Source organism: Dicentrarchus labrax, unplaced genomic scaffold (assembly GCF_905237075.1).
Source record: "Dicentrarchus labrax unplaced genomic scaffold, dlabrax2021, whole genome shotgun sequence".
Classification (NCBI taxonomy): domain Eukaryota; kingdom Metazoa; phylum Chordata; class Actinopteri; family Moronidae; genus Dicentrarchus; species Dicentrarchus labrax.
This window is the reverse complement of record NW_026136704.1, coordinates 18,282,532-18,302,568: the sequence shown is the minus strand read 5'-3', so window position 1 is coordinate 18,302,568 and position 20,037 is coordinate 18,282,532. Positions and strand designations below refer to the sequence as shown.

Genomic DNA, 20,037 nt, shown 5'->3' with positions numbered 1-20,037 from the left:
TCCTCATGCATGAGAGGTAAGTGTGAGAAATTATGACTTCTTTTTTGGTCCTTTTCATCATTGATGACAGTGATTTTTTGTTTGTTTTTGTTTTACAACTGTTCAAAAAGTACACTTAATATCTGGCACAACTTCTTACCCACTGGTGGCAAAGTCAGTCAGCTGGGCCACCATTTTGGTTCAGCCCGAAACACCTCACCAGCCATTGGATGGATGGACATTAAATTCTGTACACATTCGTCATCCCCAGAAGATAAAGTCTACCGACTTTGGCGTTTCCCTGAAGTGCCACCTTAAGGTTGACATTTTTGTTCTTTAATGAGATATTTTGATTAGATTGCAATCAGATTTGGCCCTTATATTATTCATGTTCCTATCAGTATGAATTTGACATGACTTGATCCTTTCATTTTCAGGTAAAACGTTTATATTTTTGTTAATGATCAAATACATTCACCATCAGCCTCAGCTGTACTCTGTAAGCATGTTGACATGCTAAAGTAAGATGTTGAACATAGTAAACATACACCTGCTATACATCAACATGTCAGCATTGTCATTGTGAGCATGTTAGCATCTATCTCAGTAGATCCTCTCAGAGCTGCTTCATGGCTGTAAACTCTCCTTTTTCTGGCTGTCAGCACACAAACCCCACATAAAAGGCAACGATTGGACCATGCATGGTAACATTTATTCCAGACATGCTTAATGTACACCACAAAGATGAAAACTGGAACATACAGTATACTGGAAAAATAAGCACAGTAATCTATGGGAATGGAATGAAGTTTTGAACTGTTTTACTGACAGAGCAGAGCTTATAGGCTAGACACCAGTTTCAGAGATGGAAACTTAATCTTCTACAGAAATTACACACCGCCATTTTGGCAACAATGTAATGTAAATATTTTTTCATTAGCGTGGTGGTAAACATGGGGACTCTTTGGATTTTGCTGTTTCTGGTGTTCTGATAAACATTGTGATTTTTATGTACAACTGGAGTGAAATCGATTAAAACCCCATTTTGCACAAAACATTGTGCTACATGGTGTTTATACTTGATATGATTGCAGTTGTTCAGCCTTACATTGATGATGTTCAGTTTAGGACGTGGAAGAATCGCTTTATAGCTGCATAGTCTGATAAATGTCCTCCCTCATCGGTCGTAATTAGCTGGTGTGATTTTCCTGTTTCACTTGTATGAGCCCTTAAACAAACAACCACTGGAACTCAACTAATCGCTTTATACCACTTTAAAGAGACTTTGTCCAAACGATTCCTGATTTAAATTGCACAAGATAAAAAAACAAAAACATAAATGCGTAAAGAAAAGCTGTGGATGTAAATGATGCTAAATGATCTTACAGTGATGTTAGCTGTGCTTGTAGCATAAGCCTGTAATGTGTCAATACAACAGTCCTGCATAGCCACAGGGGATTTAATAGAGTGACTTCTCTCTGATAAAGTGACGGATTAAAAAGAAGTATTATTTAAATGCTATTTGTTGTTACTCAAACTCAAAGGCCTGTTCGTTTACAAAAAAATAAATGTGTGTAAGCCTGTTTGGCCCATAGCATGCGTACATATTGCATATATATATTTTCCCATATAAATACATTTCATACCAGCACAAGGAGCAGAAAAAACATTCAGTGAAACAATGAAATTTAACAGTCAACGTATAACAGGGTAAGAATGGTAATGGAAAATAGGGAGCTATGGTGTAGAAAGGTAGTACAAGGTATGTAAAATGGAGTTTAAGGAAGAGACAAAACTGAAGGATGGCAGCCACTAAGTCAGGTTTTGTGGTAAAGAATTAGAGTATGTGAAAGAAAAGAAGGGACCAAGGGATGGTGGGAGATTTGGCATGCGTTTCAGTCTCTGCCAGAGCAAGGCAAAGGTATTTTTTGGGACATAAAGGGGGGTGTTTGAGTGTTAGATCACAGTCCTCACACATTCTACAGTGGCTGGACTCACATAATGTACACAAATCACTCTTTCATGTGCAAACCTGTTAGCCTCTCTGACTCCTTTATATGAAAAGAGACAACTAATAACAGTCAAACGAAGGCAGACGTTTGGTTATATACATTCAGGCATGCAGTTGGTCTCAATTTCTTTTTAGTTTCAAAAATTATAATAAATAACAAAAATTAAAAATGTGTCTTTTCACAAACCCTTGAATTTCCGGTGATAATCCAAGTGCTGACAAAGCCATTGTGACAGTCTTAACAAACCCAGCACCACTTGGCATACAAACATTTTTTATAAAATGTACATCTATATATATATATATATATATTCATATATCCATATTTCAAATATATTTGTAGCTGTATATGCTTTGAATGCAAGAGATTCAGTAAGGAATATATGAGGATTATATGCAGCTGTCCAAAGTTTGACGTCCAAAACCCAGAATCCATTTTTCAAAGGAGTCCCATCCTAGACACGAAAACGTCAATTGTTCACTCCCTCCTCATAGTAGGTCATCCTCTTCATTTTAAGAAGTCCATTATTCCAAAAAGAAACATTTATGAGTCCTTCTGTCCACAAACAAATCTGCATTTTATTTTTCCTCTGTTTTAACCTGAACAATTCTACATCAGGTTTTATTTTTGTCAAGCAAATGTTACTGGATTCTAATGCATGCATCTCTGAATGATTTTTTCGTTTGTATACTTGCTTCTACTCTCATGGGTTACCTATTTTTTGCATTCTGAGGGTGGTCATGATGTAATTACCATATGACATTAAGTTAAGATTTTTGTTTTTTTGGAATGGGCTTTTATTTTTTTCCCTTGTTGCGTCCGTGGTTAGGCTTTCACGGTTCATTTTCTTCTCTCGGGTCCTCCATGTCAGTGCTTTACGACTGTAAAAGAAAGAAGAGGAGAACAAGGCATTGTCAGATAAAGTCAGGTCAGACACAAAGACAGCTTCATTATTTTGACTGGTGTAGCTCAAGTGTCGTAGGCTTTGAGCAGCAGCGTAGCCGCCCTTGCTGCACAGTCAGCCTACTACACTCGCTGCAGTGCTAAATCAATCTACGCACACACACACAACGCTTGGAAATGTGCTGAGTTAGGACATCGAAAAACACACATCTCATGCTTGTGTGGTAGTGTCATATATCACCCTGTAATCGTAATGCAGTAGGTATTCTTTGTTGATGAACACTTGTTGTAAAAGCCCTGTGTGCATTTGTGAGTGACACACGTACACACACTATACATTATGTCCAAATATTTCTCCCTTTGCAGACTTAAAATAAGCTCTACTATAAACAAATAATTTACTTCATGCACAAATAAATAATGAGTCTTTATCACAAACATTAAAATCAGCTGTGGTATAAGGCAGGCAGGTTTAACACATTTATTTTTCAAAATGTACGTCATTGTATTCTGCAATGTGTCCTATTTGTCTTTGTTTCTGTACCTGAAACTGAGACGTAGACTATGATTATGACAATGCCCAGGACGATGGAGACAATACTGAGCAGACGAGCCAGTCGACCCAGCCTCCTTGCCCCGTCAATATCCCCCACCTGGAGACTGTTTCTGGACTGGAGACACACAAAAACACAGTATATCACCAAGAGGAACATTTGAATCATAATGTTAAGCAAGGCATAGATTTATATACTGTAAGATGTTACATTCATACATAAATTGTTAACCATAGCTTATAAAATAGCAGTTTTTTTCAATTTCAATGGGCCACCAAAGGTAACAAGATGAATGGGTTATATAATGCAGAGAAATAGTTAATGTTACTGCTAAAATAAAACATACAAGTGATGTTTTTGGGAAAAGACGTGTCTCTCTAACTTTGAACTTTGAAAAAGGATTCATTAATACATTTCATTCCTCTCATAAATCATTGCAAAAGAGAGGAGTGGCCATATTACTCTCTAACAGGTAATTTTTCTAACCACTCAAATCTACGATAAGGAAGGTCACTATATTCTAGTTAAAGGGATGATAGATCACACAGAAGTAACTTTATTTAATGTTTTCATCAGGTCGTGACAGATCATTAAAAAGAATAATAAAGATAAAGTCATCATCAGGAATATTAATCTGTGGGACTGGAACAATCAAATAAAACCCAAACTTGACGGTACTAAGTTGCTTAAGCAGAAAAAATAAAGTTCATGAGGAAACTGTTGAGGGAATCTGGTGTGATAGATGGAGGGACCTCCACTCAAAAGCAACTCGCTTATTACTTGCAAAATACTACAGCTTAGATTACTTTTCATGTCCATTGCAAAATAGGTGTTAGAAATGTTATAGGCCACTCAGGAGCGTATCTTACGTTACTCCTGGATAATAATAAGAGGGAAACATTGTGGAGACTTAACACCAGTATACTGAATATTGATAATATTATATCAAAAAAAATTGAAACAGTCCTTGGAAAATAAGGATAAGGAAACATTATTGGCAAATGTACTGTGACATCAACAGGAGGTGACACTATTGCATTCACTACCCATAGAAAAAAGGAAAAGCATAAATATTTATTAGAACTAGTCGAAACTGAAAAACCTAGAAATTCAGAACTGTATTAAAAAAATAAAATAAAAAATGTTTAGCCCAATTAATGTCCAAAAATGAATAAATTGAATTTGTGATGAAGAAAAACAGAGATTTACTAGACAAAAATATTATAAAAACATCACGACTATCATGTTGATCAGGAAAACAACAGAGAGAAACTAAGAAATCAAATAAATAATAAAATATGTTACAAACTAGAAGATATTCAACAATTCTTCGAGGCCCAAACAAAGGACCTTTAACCCAACCTGACAAAACTCTTTTCACAATTCTTGAAATCTCTGGATCTTTGCACAATAGGACACCATCTGACACTGACTGCAGAGATAACCGTCAGTGAACTGGATAATGCCATCTCCCGACCGAATGCGAACAAAACACCAGGGTCTGATGGTTTCACAGCTGAATGGTACAAAACCTTCAAGCCTGAATGAATGCAAGTGCTCTCAGGTGCTTTAACCACACACTTAAAGAAGGACAAACACACCAAAAATGGAACGAGGCAATAATATCAATAATTCCTAAAGAGGATTAAAGATAACAAGTATCTTATATCATGAATATACAATAGAATAAAAACCTCCAAAAACTACACTTGTGTCTGTGTCAAACAGAACTGGGAGAAGGAATCTGGCATGATAGACATCTGAAGACGATCGAATATATGGGAAAGCTAAGACTACCAACCCAAGGTCCTGGAGCGAGCTCTCTTGGGGGAAAGTAATACCATATTTTTTGAATCCACAGCTGAAATTTACTCAAAGAGGTTATCAGGTACAGGATGGATACTGGAGGCCATGTGGGGAAAAAAATATGGCTGATATACTATATGACTAAATTCCTGGGCATTAATGCTACAATATGATCAATATGTAAAATACTGAAAAACTGAGCTACATAAACTTGCCTATAAGATGTGACCTATTGAATCTGTTTTCTGAGAGTTGTGATGTTCATATTTAATTTATCCACAGTGACATTCAATAAGTAAAACTCGCCAGTGAGTTGACATTTATCAATACAAGAAACCAGTAACAAAGAAAACCTAAATATTTTCATGACATACAGCAGTAACCATATTGATGGTTTTGTGGACCCAATGAAGAGCTGGCACTAGTTAGGATCCTAATAAACAAATACATATTGACACAACATAAAACATAAAACATAAAAAAACCCCATCATAAACTACAGTGATGTACAGTTTTGGTCCTCCAAACACAACCCAGAGACGGTTCCCTCCGTAGTACAAGAGCTTGAGTTCTCCGAGAGTAACACTTTAAAATATTTATCAGGTGGTTTTCCTTTAATCGACAGCCAAGTTATTTTAAAGGAGAAATGACACACATACAGTGCAGTAATGTTGACTTGTCTGCGGGGTGCTGTAGAGTCCCGTAAGGTAAAATGCCAACGATAGTTTATTCCCAGTTGTGAGCAGTGAAATTGTCTATTTCAGATTGGCGGATTGGGATTGATGGAAGGATGTGACTTGCAGAGCCAATTGGATGGAGTGAGCGCAGCAGTGTGAAGGGGTTGTAGATCAACTTAATGTTGTATGTATATTGCTTTATGTATGCTGCAGATATGGAGACAGGATGATTTATGTGTATGTGTGCGAGGAATGATGGATGGATCCTCAATCCTTGTGCATTGCTTCCATGTATGAGAGTCCCAAAACACCAAATCTCACACAGTTGATCTTCTCATTGATTTGAATTTGTTTTAAATTTGGGCTGCTTTTAATTTTGATACTGTTAAACACACACTACTGTACAAAAACCAACCAGCGTATAAACACACACACACACACACACACACACACACACACACACACACACACACACTCTTGACATCTTGTCATTGATCGATTTTGTTGTAAAACTAAAGGTTCACCAACCGTGTATTGTTGTTGCTGAAAAAGTCAATCAGTATATAGTCCCCAAATATTTACTCCCGCTTGGGTAACGTTTGGTAAAAAGCTGTTTTAGGAAATTACTATACGGTAGGAAAGAAGAAGAAGAGAGATGGACTCTCTCTTTTGAACATCATTTCAATTGTTGTGATTATTGAATGGGAATAGCTGCTGAGTACAGCATTGGTGCTGAAAACTCCATAATAATATAATAATGGGAATGCATAACCTGTCCCACCTTAACACAAATACAGTTACAGTTAATGACCCAACAGAGTGTTTCTTCCTGCTCATAACACGAATTACAGGTTGTACTGAGGTAAGGAACAACAACATTGGACACAGGAGAGTTGGACAAACTCACGCAGAGTGAAAACATTGCAGTCTGGTGGAAGTGTGATGGTGTTGATTGTGTTTGCATGGCACTCACTGAGCCCTTTATAATTCATGTTTGAATGCTAGAGGACATCTGACCATCCCCTTATGCCAGCAGTGTGAGCACCTATCAGGGATTTTTAATAGTATAATGCACCATGTCAGGAGGTCAAAACTGTCCAAGAATGCTTTCATGAATAAAACAGTGAAATCAGGTTATGCAGTGGCCTGTCCACTCATTGGATTTCAATCCGGAGCGGCTTGGGCTCTGTATACAAGAACAGCTGGTGGAGTCAGCCTGGGTCAGCATCCCTGTGGGGTGGTTTTAACTACTATTTGGGCCCTTGCCCCGATAAACTGAGAGTGTTCAGAGGACGGAATCAGTATTAGAAAAGTGTCACTCACACTATAGCTACACCAAATAGCAAGGAGAGAAGGTTAAGAGATCACATGTAACAAAGCTCATGTTCAAAACACAAACCTACAAATAGGCGTATATGCACGCACATACAAACCAAACACAGACAGGTGCTGAGCTGAAAGTTAGCAAATAATGTTGTATCGAGCAACGCTGCTCTTCATCAGACTAAATATAAACCTCCCATGCAACAAGGCCATGTACTTGCTCTTGTGACGGCACCATCCTGCACATTTTAAACCTGATAAAAACTTCAGGAGCTGTCCGTGGTTCTGAACATGTTTTTTTAAAGCAAAGGCTCCGTGCAGTGCAGCAGGAAATGGACCTCTCACTCCCTTCGTCTATATTAAATTACACAGCTGTATATGTAGGGTGTGTTTCTCCATAAGGATAGAGTGGTATTAAATGGAATAATCACCCAATGTGAACACACACACATGCACACACACACACAAATACATTTCAGTCAGACAACTCACGTTTGAAATGTTTATTACAGCAGTATAGCATATTTAGATTTTGGCTCCAACCTCATCATTCCCCTCAGGTATGTTTACATAGAGATATTGGGGAGTGATGAGAAAATACGTTAAACCCCTAGCCGGAGCCTACAGGTGGATGCTGGGGTGGTGGTGGGGCTTACAGCGCAGCAGGCAGCAATACGGATGCAGGACAACAGCCACATTGACAGAGCAGAGGGAGAGCTGGGAAATTGTGCAGTTTAAATAGACCGCCAGATTGGAAGGGAGCACTTGGTTAGTGATTATAGAATAAGGTGCAGCTCGAGTTGACTGCCTGAACTAGCTCGCAGGCTTCGCTCAATGTATGTTCATAAATATTTAAGGACAAAATGTGGCCTATTAAAGCAAATTTAGCTGTGCGTTGTCTAATGACTTAACTCTTACATTTACCCCCAATGAATGTGGCTTTAATTTAACCATTGTGGAAATCATCTAAGATGAAAAAATGGGAGAGGTGTTATTATTTCCCTTTTTTATATTAGGAAGTGTGGTATTGCTCCTTAAATTTCAACACAGAGATGGAAGGGACTCCTCGACAATACCTCATACTGATTACAAAAATGTTTTCAGTGTGTCTTCTTGACTCACTCTGTCGATACTGAGGGTGTGGAGTTGGAGTTGCCTCAGTTTTAAATGAGATTACACTGCAGAGAGAGAGCCCTCCCTCTATCCTCCCTGATCTCCTGACTTCATCCTCTCACTCCCATGAGCCTCTCTGTCTCCAGGCAGTCTCTAGTGTAGTCAGATCCCACAGTGCACTTGGTGCAGGTAGGTGGGGACAGGAACCCTGGGGTGTTCCACTGAACCAGGGAGCAACAAGTACACTGATGTTGCAATCTGTTTTTTTTGTTTTTGGAAAACAGTATATATAATTTAAAGTTTTCATCTGAATATTTTGGATATTTATTTAAGTGGCATATACAAAATATGATCTTAACTGCTTGTTGATGGGTAAAAGTTCCCTTGAATGTCAGATGAAACAGGGTTTGTATGTATCATGACAAGTAGTTTACTTAATTCAATTTAGTTAGCATATATATTCACATTATACCAAAAGCACAACATTTCTACAGTAAGAGATATCACTGACAAAAATTGACAATTCAAGCAGGCTTTGGTACAATTGTATTAATCAATGTGACTTAAGCCACAAAAGCTAAATCAGTGCAGGTTTCAATCTGGGTCTTGACAGTAATAAGAGATTTTTTTCTCTCACTCACACACACTTCTCACTTCCAGGACTGCAATGTGAAGCTATGGTACAAACACAGTCCCAGTGGAGCCTGTATTGATCTGGACTCACATCGCAGTGAAAAGCAACATCAGCACCTTAAATCAATGGAAGCCTCTTTCAGAAAACACTGCCTATTTAGCTCACTTAGAGAGAAAACATTAATGAAAAACAGGAAGATTTAAAACAAATGAGGGAAAGAAATAAGGGTAGGCTTCTATGTCAGCATCCTTTACACCCAGCCTATTTTTAATGTTAGCCTCAGGGCCAGCAAGAGATTTAGTGTGCGTACGTATGTGTGTGTGTGTGTGTGCGTAGTGGTTAGTGGGAGGCACCTTCCGTTTAGCTGATGAATGTTTGTATTGATTCACAGGGAGAGTAAGCCTGGTCATATTTGTTTTCTGAATGGGAAATTCTACCCTCAAAGTGTCTTGTCCAGTATTCATTGTGCTACCAGTGTATACACACACACACACACACACACACACACACACACACACACACACACACACACACACACACACACACACACACACTACTCTGTCTCTAGTCCATGTGTTCAGCAGAGGGAGGTGGAGACTAGTAAGTCAGTAAGTGCTCCCTTTCTCTCTTGTCATTAATAATAGAGGGCCAGCAGCAGCCTGGTGGAGTGGAACAGTGTACAACCAGGAGCTGGTGTGTAGTTATGTTATCAGACAATTCGATAAAATTTGTTAATTTGCATTTACACCCATTATAACATTCATTTTCCTTCATACCTCTTGTTTTATGTGTCCCCACACTATAAAAACGTCAGTAACTTTAAGTAACTGTAGTTATTTTTAAGCCCTAAAAGAGAGAGAACAAGTTATTGTCTGAGCCTTTGGTCTCTCAGTCTGTTAGTTTGAACCACTTTAGTCTGGTTGGGTGTAAGGAGCATCACAGCCTCTAGGGGCAGCTAACAGGGCTTTTAGACTCAGTCTTGTTACAGTGGAATCGCCATTAAAATTGCAAACCACTCAATGTTGTCAGATGATCAAATCTGTCAGATCCATCGTGGCATTTTAGTTGCTGCTGCAGCTCATACATTAATTGTATTTATATCTTGGTTTGCTTTTGAACTGGAAACACAGTTCAAATAAGTGTGTAAGTGTACACAAAATACAAGATCATAATTATGACCTTGTATTTTTGTGGCACCAACATGGTATATGCCATTTAGCACATCAGTAATGAGGGAACCACTATCAGACGGGCTTATTTAGATAATCTAGGGTCAAGTTTCACAATTTAGTTCAAGATTAATGTAGCATGCTGCTATTAGTAATGTGTTTGTCAAAACAAAATTAGATTATCATTACACAGTACGTCTACAAAGTTCCTGTCCTGAATGAGGCAAACACATCTGTAACTAAATAGCTATCAGATTGATACAAGAAGAGGAAGCACTAATAACCAATCAGGAGAAGCTTTATCCGGATACATCAGATGATTTAAAAAGATGAGCAACAACAAGAGTCCAGTTACAACATTAAATGCACGTATAGCTCCTTACTACCTTGTTGAGATGTAAAATTAGATTTGGACTATTTTGATAAAGTTAGGAAGAAGTTCTGAGTGATTTAGTGGTGAAATTTTAACAACGCTAATTAGCACTAAATACAAAGTAGCATACAGCTGAGGCTGGTCAGCTTCTAATGGTTAAGGGAGACGTGAATGTGTGAACCAGTTTTCACGGCAATCGATTCAGCAGTTTCATAAATATTTCAGTCTGGGCCAAAGTGGTCGGCCGACAGACTGACAGACCGGCATCACCATCACTTGAGCCAAGCCGCTAGCAAAGTGGCTAAAAACCCAATGAGATATAGGAGTGATGACATACATAAATAATAGCTAAGCTCAAGAGTATTAAAATATAATACAGACTGCAATGTAGTGCTTTTGGTGACTTATTGGCAACTTTGGATATAAAGATACTTTGAAAACCATATCCCATTAAAAAAGCAACTGATAGTGTTACTTATTACTGTGGAATTCATCCATATTTCTTTACGTGTAATAAATTACTGTAATAACAAAGCTAATGAAAAGAAAATGTGAAAAACACTTCGTAATACATAAATATTTTGCTGGGGTACGATACAATTTCCATTCAGTGTTAATATCGAAGTAGGAACTGAATCTTTCTGACTTTGGAAGCTCCCAGTACAAGTATCATACAAGCCCCTGTAAGGCTGACGCACCCCTCCTCCATGCCTGGTAAAGCTGAGTTGAGCTGTACCATGACAGTCTTAGCTTTCCATATATTCTATTTTATCCACTGTGGAATGATAATATCATCACTTGCACAAGTTTAACATTGCAAATAACAAGTAAATCTTCTATTATTTTAATTACTATTATAATAGGCGTAGTCTTTGATTTTCTCTTTAATAGGCTTCATATTATTGGCAGCAAACAACACACACACACACACACACACACACACACACACACACACACACACTGTCATCCATCCAGTGCAGCATTGCGAGTCCATATTTCACAGGCAAATCTGCCAAGCGTGCAATAACGCTTCTGCAGTTTGGGCCTTCCCATTACTGGGATAGGCTGGTCTGGGCAGTAAAAACCCCTGCCTCTCCAATCCCCATAATTGACTGCACATCTTCTGCGTTTGCCAGCCGCAAGCCTTCCTCGCCAGAGCATCTGTCAGAGATCTGTGGCGGCAGCCAGCTGGAAGTTGGCTTTTAGGTGCTTCTGCTGCTGGAAGTGGTAGTGGATGATGATGAATGTCACTTTTGTTGTTAGCAATGCACCATCTGCCAGTACAGAAAGACGCTGACTCTTACAAGGCAAATGAGGCCTTAACAGATTGTACTTAATTATAGTTCATTTTGGTCGCTTACGGGATTAAAACATGGAAACCTATCTCATGCTTTGTGTCTGTACAGTGTATATATTACTTATAACTTTTACTTAGGGATGTAACAATGCACTCAACTCACAATTTGATTTAATGCACAGCACTGGGTTCACAATACAATACAATGATCAATACAAACCAATTATTTTCACACGAAAATGTATTTTCTTTATCATATTATAGATTTTTTTAGTTATAAACTGTGCAAAACAATGCACATTTCCTTTTTTTGGTAAAAGTGAAACTGACGTCTTGATACAGCTACTGACATGAGTGACGTGGGATGTTTAAGAAATCAAAAGCAGATAGCGTCCTCTGCTATTGAAAAAGAGTTTCACAATTCATTTTTCATCTAATATCTATATCATAACATTCCTACTGTAACTTTTCCTACAGTGATGCCTCATAACACTTTCAGTTCAGTTCAGTTACTACTGTGGACATAAATAGCATGAAGAAATGTCACCGCCACAATAAAAGGATGTGACAACATGAATTGTCCAGTCATTTTGAAGGTGGACTCCACAACAATTTGGTTAAGAGGAGCTGCATACGTTGGTTTTTAAAAAAATATATAGTTTATATAGACACATCAAACATGCATGATGATGAATCCTGATGAAGGTAAATTCAAAATTCACTCTCCTTTAAGTTCTCTTTTGGTCTTCACCAACTTCTGGAGGAAACATCTGAACTTTTTCAGCTGCTAAAGGATCCACTATGTTCTCGTATTTGTCGATACCATTGTCTCTCTGCTGTTTGGTGCTGGAAAGGTTAATGTACAGTACAATGTCTCAGAGCTTTTTTGCTCAAATTAGCTGCCTTGCTGAAAGAAGGGTTGATGAGAGCGGAGTTGCGGGCCCAAAAACCAAAAATAATGATCCAAAATAGACAAAAAAAGACTCCATAGAACTGCAGAGGATCTGAGATTTCTCAGAATTATCTCGTAGTAATTCACTATATAATTCACTTATACAGTAAGAAATATTGATTAGTGCAGGTTTAAAGTAATATTTAAGTTTGAATACTATACTTGCAAGCTAAGGTTATGGTTTAGGTTTAAAGTGAATAGACTGAGCGTAAAATATTACATTGTACATAATAGTATTAAATGTAGTAGAAAGCCTCATTACGAAGTAATACCTGAACCCAGGTCAGTGGATGTTGAAGGCAAACTCATCAACAATGCAACCACAGCTACATGCTCATCCCCTTTCTCTTTCTTTTTCTTTTTTTTAAATTTAATTTAATTTCCTGGAGTCTGGGCTGTTTCCTCTAACCTCCCCTCATTAATACCATTTTAACATCAGTTGAGCAGTTTCTTTTTTCCCCCATTCAACTCTCCAAAAATGTCCATTTCACATGGGCGAGGAGAATATTGGCACTTAGTGGTGAGCTCACACTCTAGGGCTGCATATCGTGTGGTTTAAACCACATTACTGAGTGTTGTAAACCTCTGTTTTCCTGCTCTGGCTCACTTGCACTTATCTGGCATCACTGTGGTATCTGATTCAATTCCTTTCTATTCCAGTGATAGAAACTAACTACTTTAAACTACTTTATAGCCATTTGCTGTCTCTCTCACACCCATCTGCCCTTGTAGCGAATGATGTTTTGATCTTCTTTGCGAGGCCCATATACCCTTTCCATACACCCAGGAAACAGAGAGAATGTTGATCGCTGCCACAGAGTTGGCTAACTGCTTCAATCTGTCCTCTGCAGAGAAACTAAATTGACTTCTCTCGCCTTCTATTGAGTTAGTGGCCAGATCCAGTTTCTCCCTCCTTCACTTTTCTTTCTTCTGCCCTCTGTCAAAACCCCTCTCTATCTCTCACCCTCTCTCTCTCTCTCACTCTCTCTCTCTCTCTCTCTCTCTCTCTCTCTCTCTCTCACACACACACACACACACACACACTCTCTCTGTGCCATTAGCAAGTGGCTGACTTGTGAATGTCAGTGGGTTCATGATGATGGCTCAGGGAAGTACAAGCAGTCTCATGGATACTGCCTGATATTCCCTTTGGTGTGTAGTGCCCACAGGAGTGATATTACAGAACTAATGGGTTTACTGCATTGCCTTTGCCTTGTTTCTCTGTAGATCCGTGTGTTGGCTGCTCTACAGTGTCAGATGTAAAGTGCGCTGAAAAACATCAAATGGCGTGTGCCAATAAGCTGCCATCCACCAACAGGAGTTAAAATCCTGACAAAACAGAGTTACTATTGATGCCACTAAAAGACTCCTGGTAGAATACTGCCAGGTACTTAATGCAAAGTCCAATCAAAAGCTGTATTTATCTGTGCTGCTTGGGTACAGAACGCCTTCTCTGCCGCTGTTTCCCGGCTCCAACACACAAAAGTTCCAACGAAACAAGACACTTTATTTGGTTTTGTTTTGTTGTGACACATCTTGATGATCCACTGTTTGTGCCAAATGCATAAAGTTATTTTTCGCATGAATGTGCGTTTGCAATGGGGAGTGACAAAAACCGACAAATTATGTAGTTTCCAACTCCTCTGTAAACTTTGTTTTCTTTGGCTTTTGATTCTCTACAAAAAATCCAAACAACTAGATATCTCATGACGACGACATTCAAGATTTGAGAAACTCCTTACAGATGTAACACTGCCTCTCTGAGTCATTCACACTTAGCTTGCTGCAATGAAGGTGGTGCACCCTCAATTGGTTATTTATTTATACTAATACATTTCACTGTGCATTGTACTATGTATAACTGTGCATGTGACAAATAAAACCTATCTTATCTTATCTTATCTTATTTTGTCTCTGACCCCAGGATGTAAACAAACCTTCATTGTGTTATATATTTCATTTAGTACTCCTGTAGTTTACACGCCCTAAACTCTCTCAGCTTGTGTGGGTTCAGTTTTCTCATTTCAGACTTAATATGTTTTCAGTGCACCTGCTGTAAAGCAACCAAACAAAATTATTTGTTGCTGTTCCACAAAACCTGATATTTTATGATTTTCATCAGATTACATTTCAACAAAAATAAAAAAATAAAAATATATATATATATCTCCTCTAAACTAGCATCCCATTTTGGTGTAATTCCGAATTTTGAGTGACATAATTCACAGATTTTACAGTCAATTGTTGGCTGTAAAAACCTTTCTGGACTTCTGAATAACAAAACATTTCGTTCGGCGATACGATACATATCATAATACAAGAGTTACAATCCAATATATTGCTATATACTGTAAGCAAGGCAGTATATTGTGATTTAGAAAAATAGAAAATGCAATTTTAGGAAAACTGTCAAAGTCTAAAGTTAAAAAAGTTTACTTGTACCAGAGCAGTGGGATCTGCTTTTGTGTTTATCACAGTCTCTGTAACATCCAACATCATAGCCCTCAGTTTACGTTATACATCACTTATATCAAGCAGTTGGGGGTTTCAACACCAAAATCAATACATTATTTTTAAGAATCAATACATTATCATTAAGTAAAATATAGCAATATGATATTTTTTGATATCTTCTTACACCCTCTTAATTTGAAGACAAAATGTGGACCTAATCAGCTAAGTGGACAGGCTGTGATGCCACTGTGTAATATTGGCATATTGCGTAACTTATAGGTTTTTATTAATACAATATGTGTGCCAAAGTGAATTGAGGGTCGCTATTAATGACGTATAGCTGACTTTATCAATGCTTATTTTTTAAAAACCATAAAGTAATTGTCAGACACAAAACTGACACACATTTCCCTGCTCAAGTTACACTTGACCTTCACACCTCGTTTGTATAATTACACATCTAAATTCAGCATCTATCGCTTTGATATCTAGGACACTCTTGCACTGGATGATTGAAATAAGCTATAAGCTCTCACGGCTGTAACGCCACCATTTTTACTGCAGCCTCTCGCCCCTGCGCAGGGTGACAACAAGAAAGTGGCAGCTTTCAATTTTATCGTAGAGCATCAACATACTTCTCGTCGACTCAGATACATGTGCTGCAGTATGAGTGTGGACCATGTGAAAGGTCCATTGTTAGTTCAGAAAACAATGATTGAATGGAGAGTACTAAACAGTAGCAGCATATTAAGCATCCCTGGCTGCCCGTTGAGACTTCAGTGTCTCAGCTGCATTTTGTGTCAGCATTTCTTGCATCCTGAAACTTTGGGTGAGAGGATTAATCAAGTGTCAGCTCCTCTAAACCAGAACAACCGGCAGCTGAGTGGCAGCAGCAGACCTGGGATCACTTAAAGCCTCAGCACTGGGATAGCTAATGATGCACTGAGCTCTAGTGTGTGTGTGTGTGTGTGTGTGTGTGTGTGTGTGTGTGTGTGTGTGTGTGAGAGAGAGGGAGAGAGTGTGCGTGTGTGTGTGTGCGTTACAGCAAACCCTGATATTCAGTGAGTTTGTCAGGGACCACAGAAGCAACTGCATTGCACTTGCTGCAATTTTTTCTTTCCATGAATATGCAACATTTGGAGGACTTTTGAGATATCCATATTCAGATAAGACACTGAGATCAGACAAGTGTTCTGTGGCATCCGAGGGCCTCTCTGGTTTTGATGGAATTGTTTGGAAACAGCTTACGCAACCTGTTTTTCCACCATAAATGTGTCCCTCAAAGGATGAAATTTGATTTTTACGCTCTGCAGACTCTGGTGTCTGTTAAATAAATACCATTCACGCGGGGTAGACAATAAAAAGGCAAGACACCAGTTGTGTCAGTTGAAGAAAATGAATCAGTGATATGTATATATGAATATGTATATGAATATTGTGATAATTGATTTATTATTAATTGTGATTTCCAGTGAACACCAAATATCAATTCTGCCCTCTCAAAGATAGGTTGATATGCTGTTTTAATCTGTTTTCCGACTGTCAAATTAAGTAATTTTAAGACGTCACCTGTCAAATACAATCAAAGCAGTTTGATTGCCATCCCTGTTCTCTAAAATATCACTCTCACTTTCTGCAAATATCAAAATCATATGTACAAAATAGTGAATGCTAACTACTATATATTATCTAGAAGATAATAAACAGATCAGTGCAGAAATAAAGAGCTGTTTTAGAAAACATTCTGTCTTATTTGTCATGTGAGTTATGCAAACTAGACATTTATATATATGTTATTTTATAATATTTTAATAATTTTAAATTTTTTTTTAGTATAGTTTTGGTGATCTACAGTGACAGTTTGGTAAAGTGACACTCACCATGATGGAGTACACCAGTGCGACAATGGACAATGCTGACGGGCCAGACGGGGCAGAAGCAGGACATGATGACGAGGATGAGGTAGTCCTTGGGCTTCGGGGTCTCCTGCACGGTCGCGTTCCCGGTGGAGGAGCGGCTCAGGCTGACCTTGGACGGGGAGAGGGGGGCGGCGGCCAGCTGACCGGCGGAGCCCGACCTCACGGCGACGCTGTGGCCGTTCTGGTCGGCCTCCAGACCCTTATCGCCGCCCATGTTGACCGTGAAGGAGGTGGACATCTTCATCCCGTTCCCTCCGGGCTCGGTGGTCAGCGCCAGGAGTTTCTCCGTCTCGTGGGAGTCCGCTGGCGGCGCGCCTCCTCCGCCCTCACCCAAGTTGGACTTGAGGAAGTCGGTGTCCGTGTTGATGGCCATGTTCAAGTCTCAGTTGTGTGGAATTAGATCAGAAAAGGGAGTATTTAAAAAAACAAAAACAACACTTAGTTTCAAAATTGATTATAAGCCAGGAGGCCCCGACATCCCGTAATACAAAGCAAGTTTTTACAACTAATCTTTGGGATCAACTTTGATTTAATAACCAGGAGTGTGATCACAAGCCGAGGTGTGGTGGGATAATAAAAATAAGATTATCTGAAAGATGATGTGCTTTTAAAAAAAGAAAAAAAGAAGAAGCTCTGCTGTAACAGATCAAACCCTTAAAAGAATAAAATCAGAGAGGAGATGAAAAATTCCTGCACATAGGCTATCATTCTTCCTCTTCAATCACTTTCCTTCACCTTCCTTCACATCCGCCGATTGACTCATTTCCGAAGGGGGGGCTCAGATCAGAAAACCTCTCCTCCTCTCTTATACATCCAAGGAGGAACAATTCATTCAGAGGAGCTCCCGTCGCACGCCTTCATCCAGTCCCACCACTTTTCCTTTGAGTCTGTCTGTTCTTTGAAAAGTAGACTGAACGTAGTCTCTTTCTTTCTCTCAAGAAAGGAGGATGAAGCTGAAACGTCTCTCTCACAGCAGACCCCCCAAATGAGCCACCTTCTTCCCCTCTCCTACTCTACTCTCCACGCCGCAGCAGCACAGTGACTGTACACAACTTGGGACCAGTGTCAAGTTATCTACATTACAACAGCACACTTCCGGTGATTAAACACAAAATAAAAGCTTCATTTGCCAACGAGTGGCTTTTGATTATACAGTATGTGACAATAATTAACCGATACATGATATACTCTATTTATCATTTGTATTATTTAAAATATACGTGTTGTTGTTCTTATTAAACCCTTTCTGTGTAGGGCAGCAGCTGTAAGGGATCCATAGCAGTGGAATAACCATTAATTGGGAATCAACATTGTCCTGATTTAAAACACTTTAAGACTTATTTTTATAAAGACATTTAAGTTTTTTCTTCTATTTCTTAACTGTCCTGTATTTATTATTCTATTTAATATAGTTATTATTATATTTTAATTTATTTATTTTGTGGCATGTACACTTCATCTGGTGTGTCTTTTTTTCTCCATATACAGAATTCCTCGGTAAACACTTGTGCTCATATTAAAAGGAAACGTATGTGAAATGACAAAATACTACTCTGCATTTATACGGTTTCTGTGTATATAGCTCAGATTGTAGAGGCTGACTGAAAATACACCTCCTTCTGTTAGTCACACGTCAAGTCTGAACCCACAAAACTCCCAATGTTATATGAATGGGTAAAAATGCAACATAAAATGAATGAAAGAGAATCACAGTATACATTTATAGCAAAGCAATCTGTTTAACAGTAAAAGTACAGGCTAAAGACCACCACAAAATCATATACATTGGTTTATTACCTTCAAAGCCTGACATTTCTAGGTTTTTATTTTGAATCCACGATGCTCGTACTTCCGGTGTGAAATTGGCTTTCTCTGGCAAACTTGACTCATCAAATGTTGGAGCAGGGCAGTCTGGCGCGGAGCCTCCTTCACCACCACCACCACCTCCCCCTCCTCCTCCTCCCTTTCTTCCCAACATCAGCACCAGCGGTTTATGGAGGAGAGCCAGCTATGCAGAATTCAGGCTACTGTATCCACGTCGTGTTTCAGTCCGGCTGGTTTCTAGCAGCCTTACATCACAAATCTCTTTTTTTAATTGCATTTTCTAAACAGTACTTTGGATATTCAGCCTACTGGATCTGATAAGCAATAAATCCCATATAGTGTCCAATAAGTGTTGTATTAAACCACGTTTTAGTCTCCTTGTTCAGCTAATTGCCTCAGACCAGGCACTGCTGCGCATTAGTAAAGCTGGTCGTACTGCATGCTATGGCTTCAATGTTTAATCACGATTTTTTTCGTGTTTCTTTTTTCCTTTTGATCTGCTCTTATTGATTTTGCTCATCATTAGACTGGTGCATTAGCGTCAGCCTCATTCCCCAAAGTGACTGCTACACTGCACTGTGACCTGTGGTAGTGATGAGGAGGAGGGTGGGGGGGATTCCCTGAATGAAACTGAGCTCCCGCTCTGATGTCATGCTATTGATCTAATATTTTCACAGCACAAACATAAGTACATTCAAATGTGTTTTTCCAGTGCATTCCCCTAAACTCCCCCTGTGCCTCATTCCTTCCATCTGTTTTTGCTTCTCTCACTGTCAAAGCTTTGCCCCTCCCCACTGTGAAACAAACACTCTGCAGTATTCTCTTTCAGGATGTACAAAGGAAGCAGTCGATGGCCTACAGCACAGATCATTTAGCCCGTGTTTATGAGCCCCTAGACTCTTCAGGAAATTGAGAATGCTGCTCAGGGCTCAGGGTAATTTCTTCAACAGGGTTCAGGTTGAAACAGAATAATTGTGAGCAGAGCTCCACCTTGTGGACAGGCAATGTGCTTACAAGACTCAGATAAGTGACTTGGTATCATTTTAAA

At 38.9% G+C, this 20,037-nt stretch overlaps 1 protein-coding gene across 1 annotated transcript; it reads right to left on the bottom strand.

The window, feature by feature from the left end:
• Positions 1 to 669: 669 nt before the first annotated feature.
• On the bottom strand, positions 670 to 19,225 carry trarg1a (trafficking regulator of GLUT4 (SLC2A4) 1a). Its single transcript, XM_051398806.1, is given in 5 exon segments — positions 670 to 2,872; positions 3,439 to 3,565; positions 17,127 to 17,162; positions 17,164 to 17,546; positions 18,963 to 19,225. Coding segments are annotated over 5 exon segments (741 nt in total). The 5' UTR covers positions 19,144 to 19,225; the 3' UTR covers positions 670 to 2,858.
• Between the last annotated feature and the right edge of the window lie 812 nt (positions 19,226 to 20,037).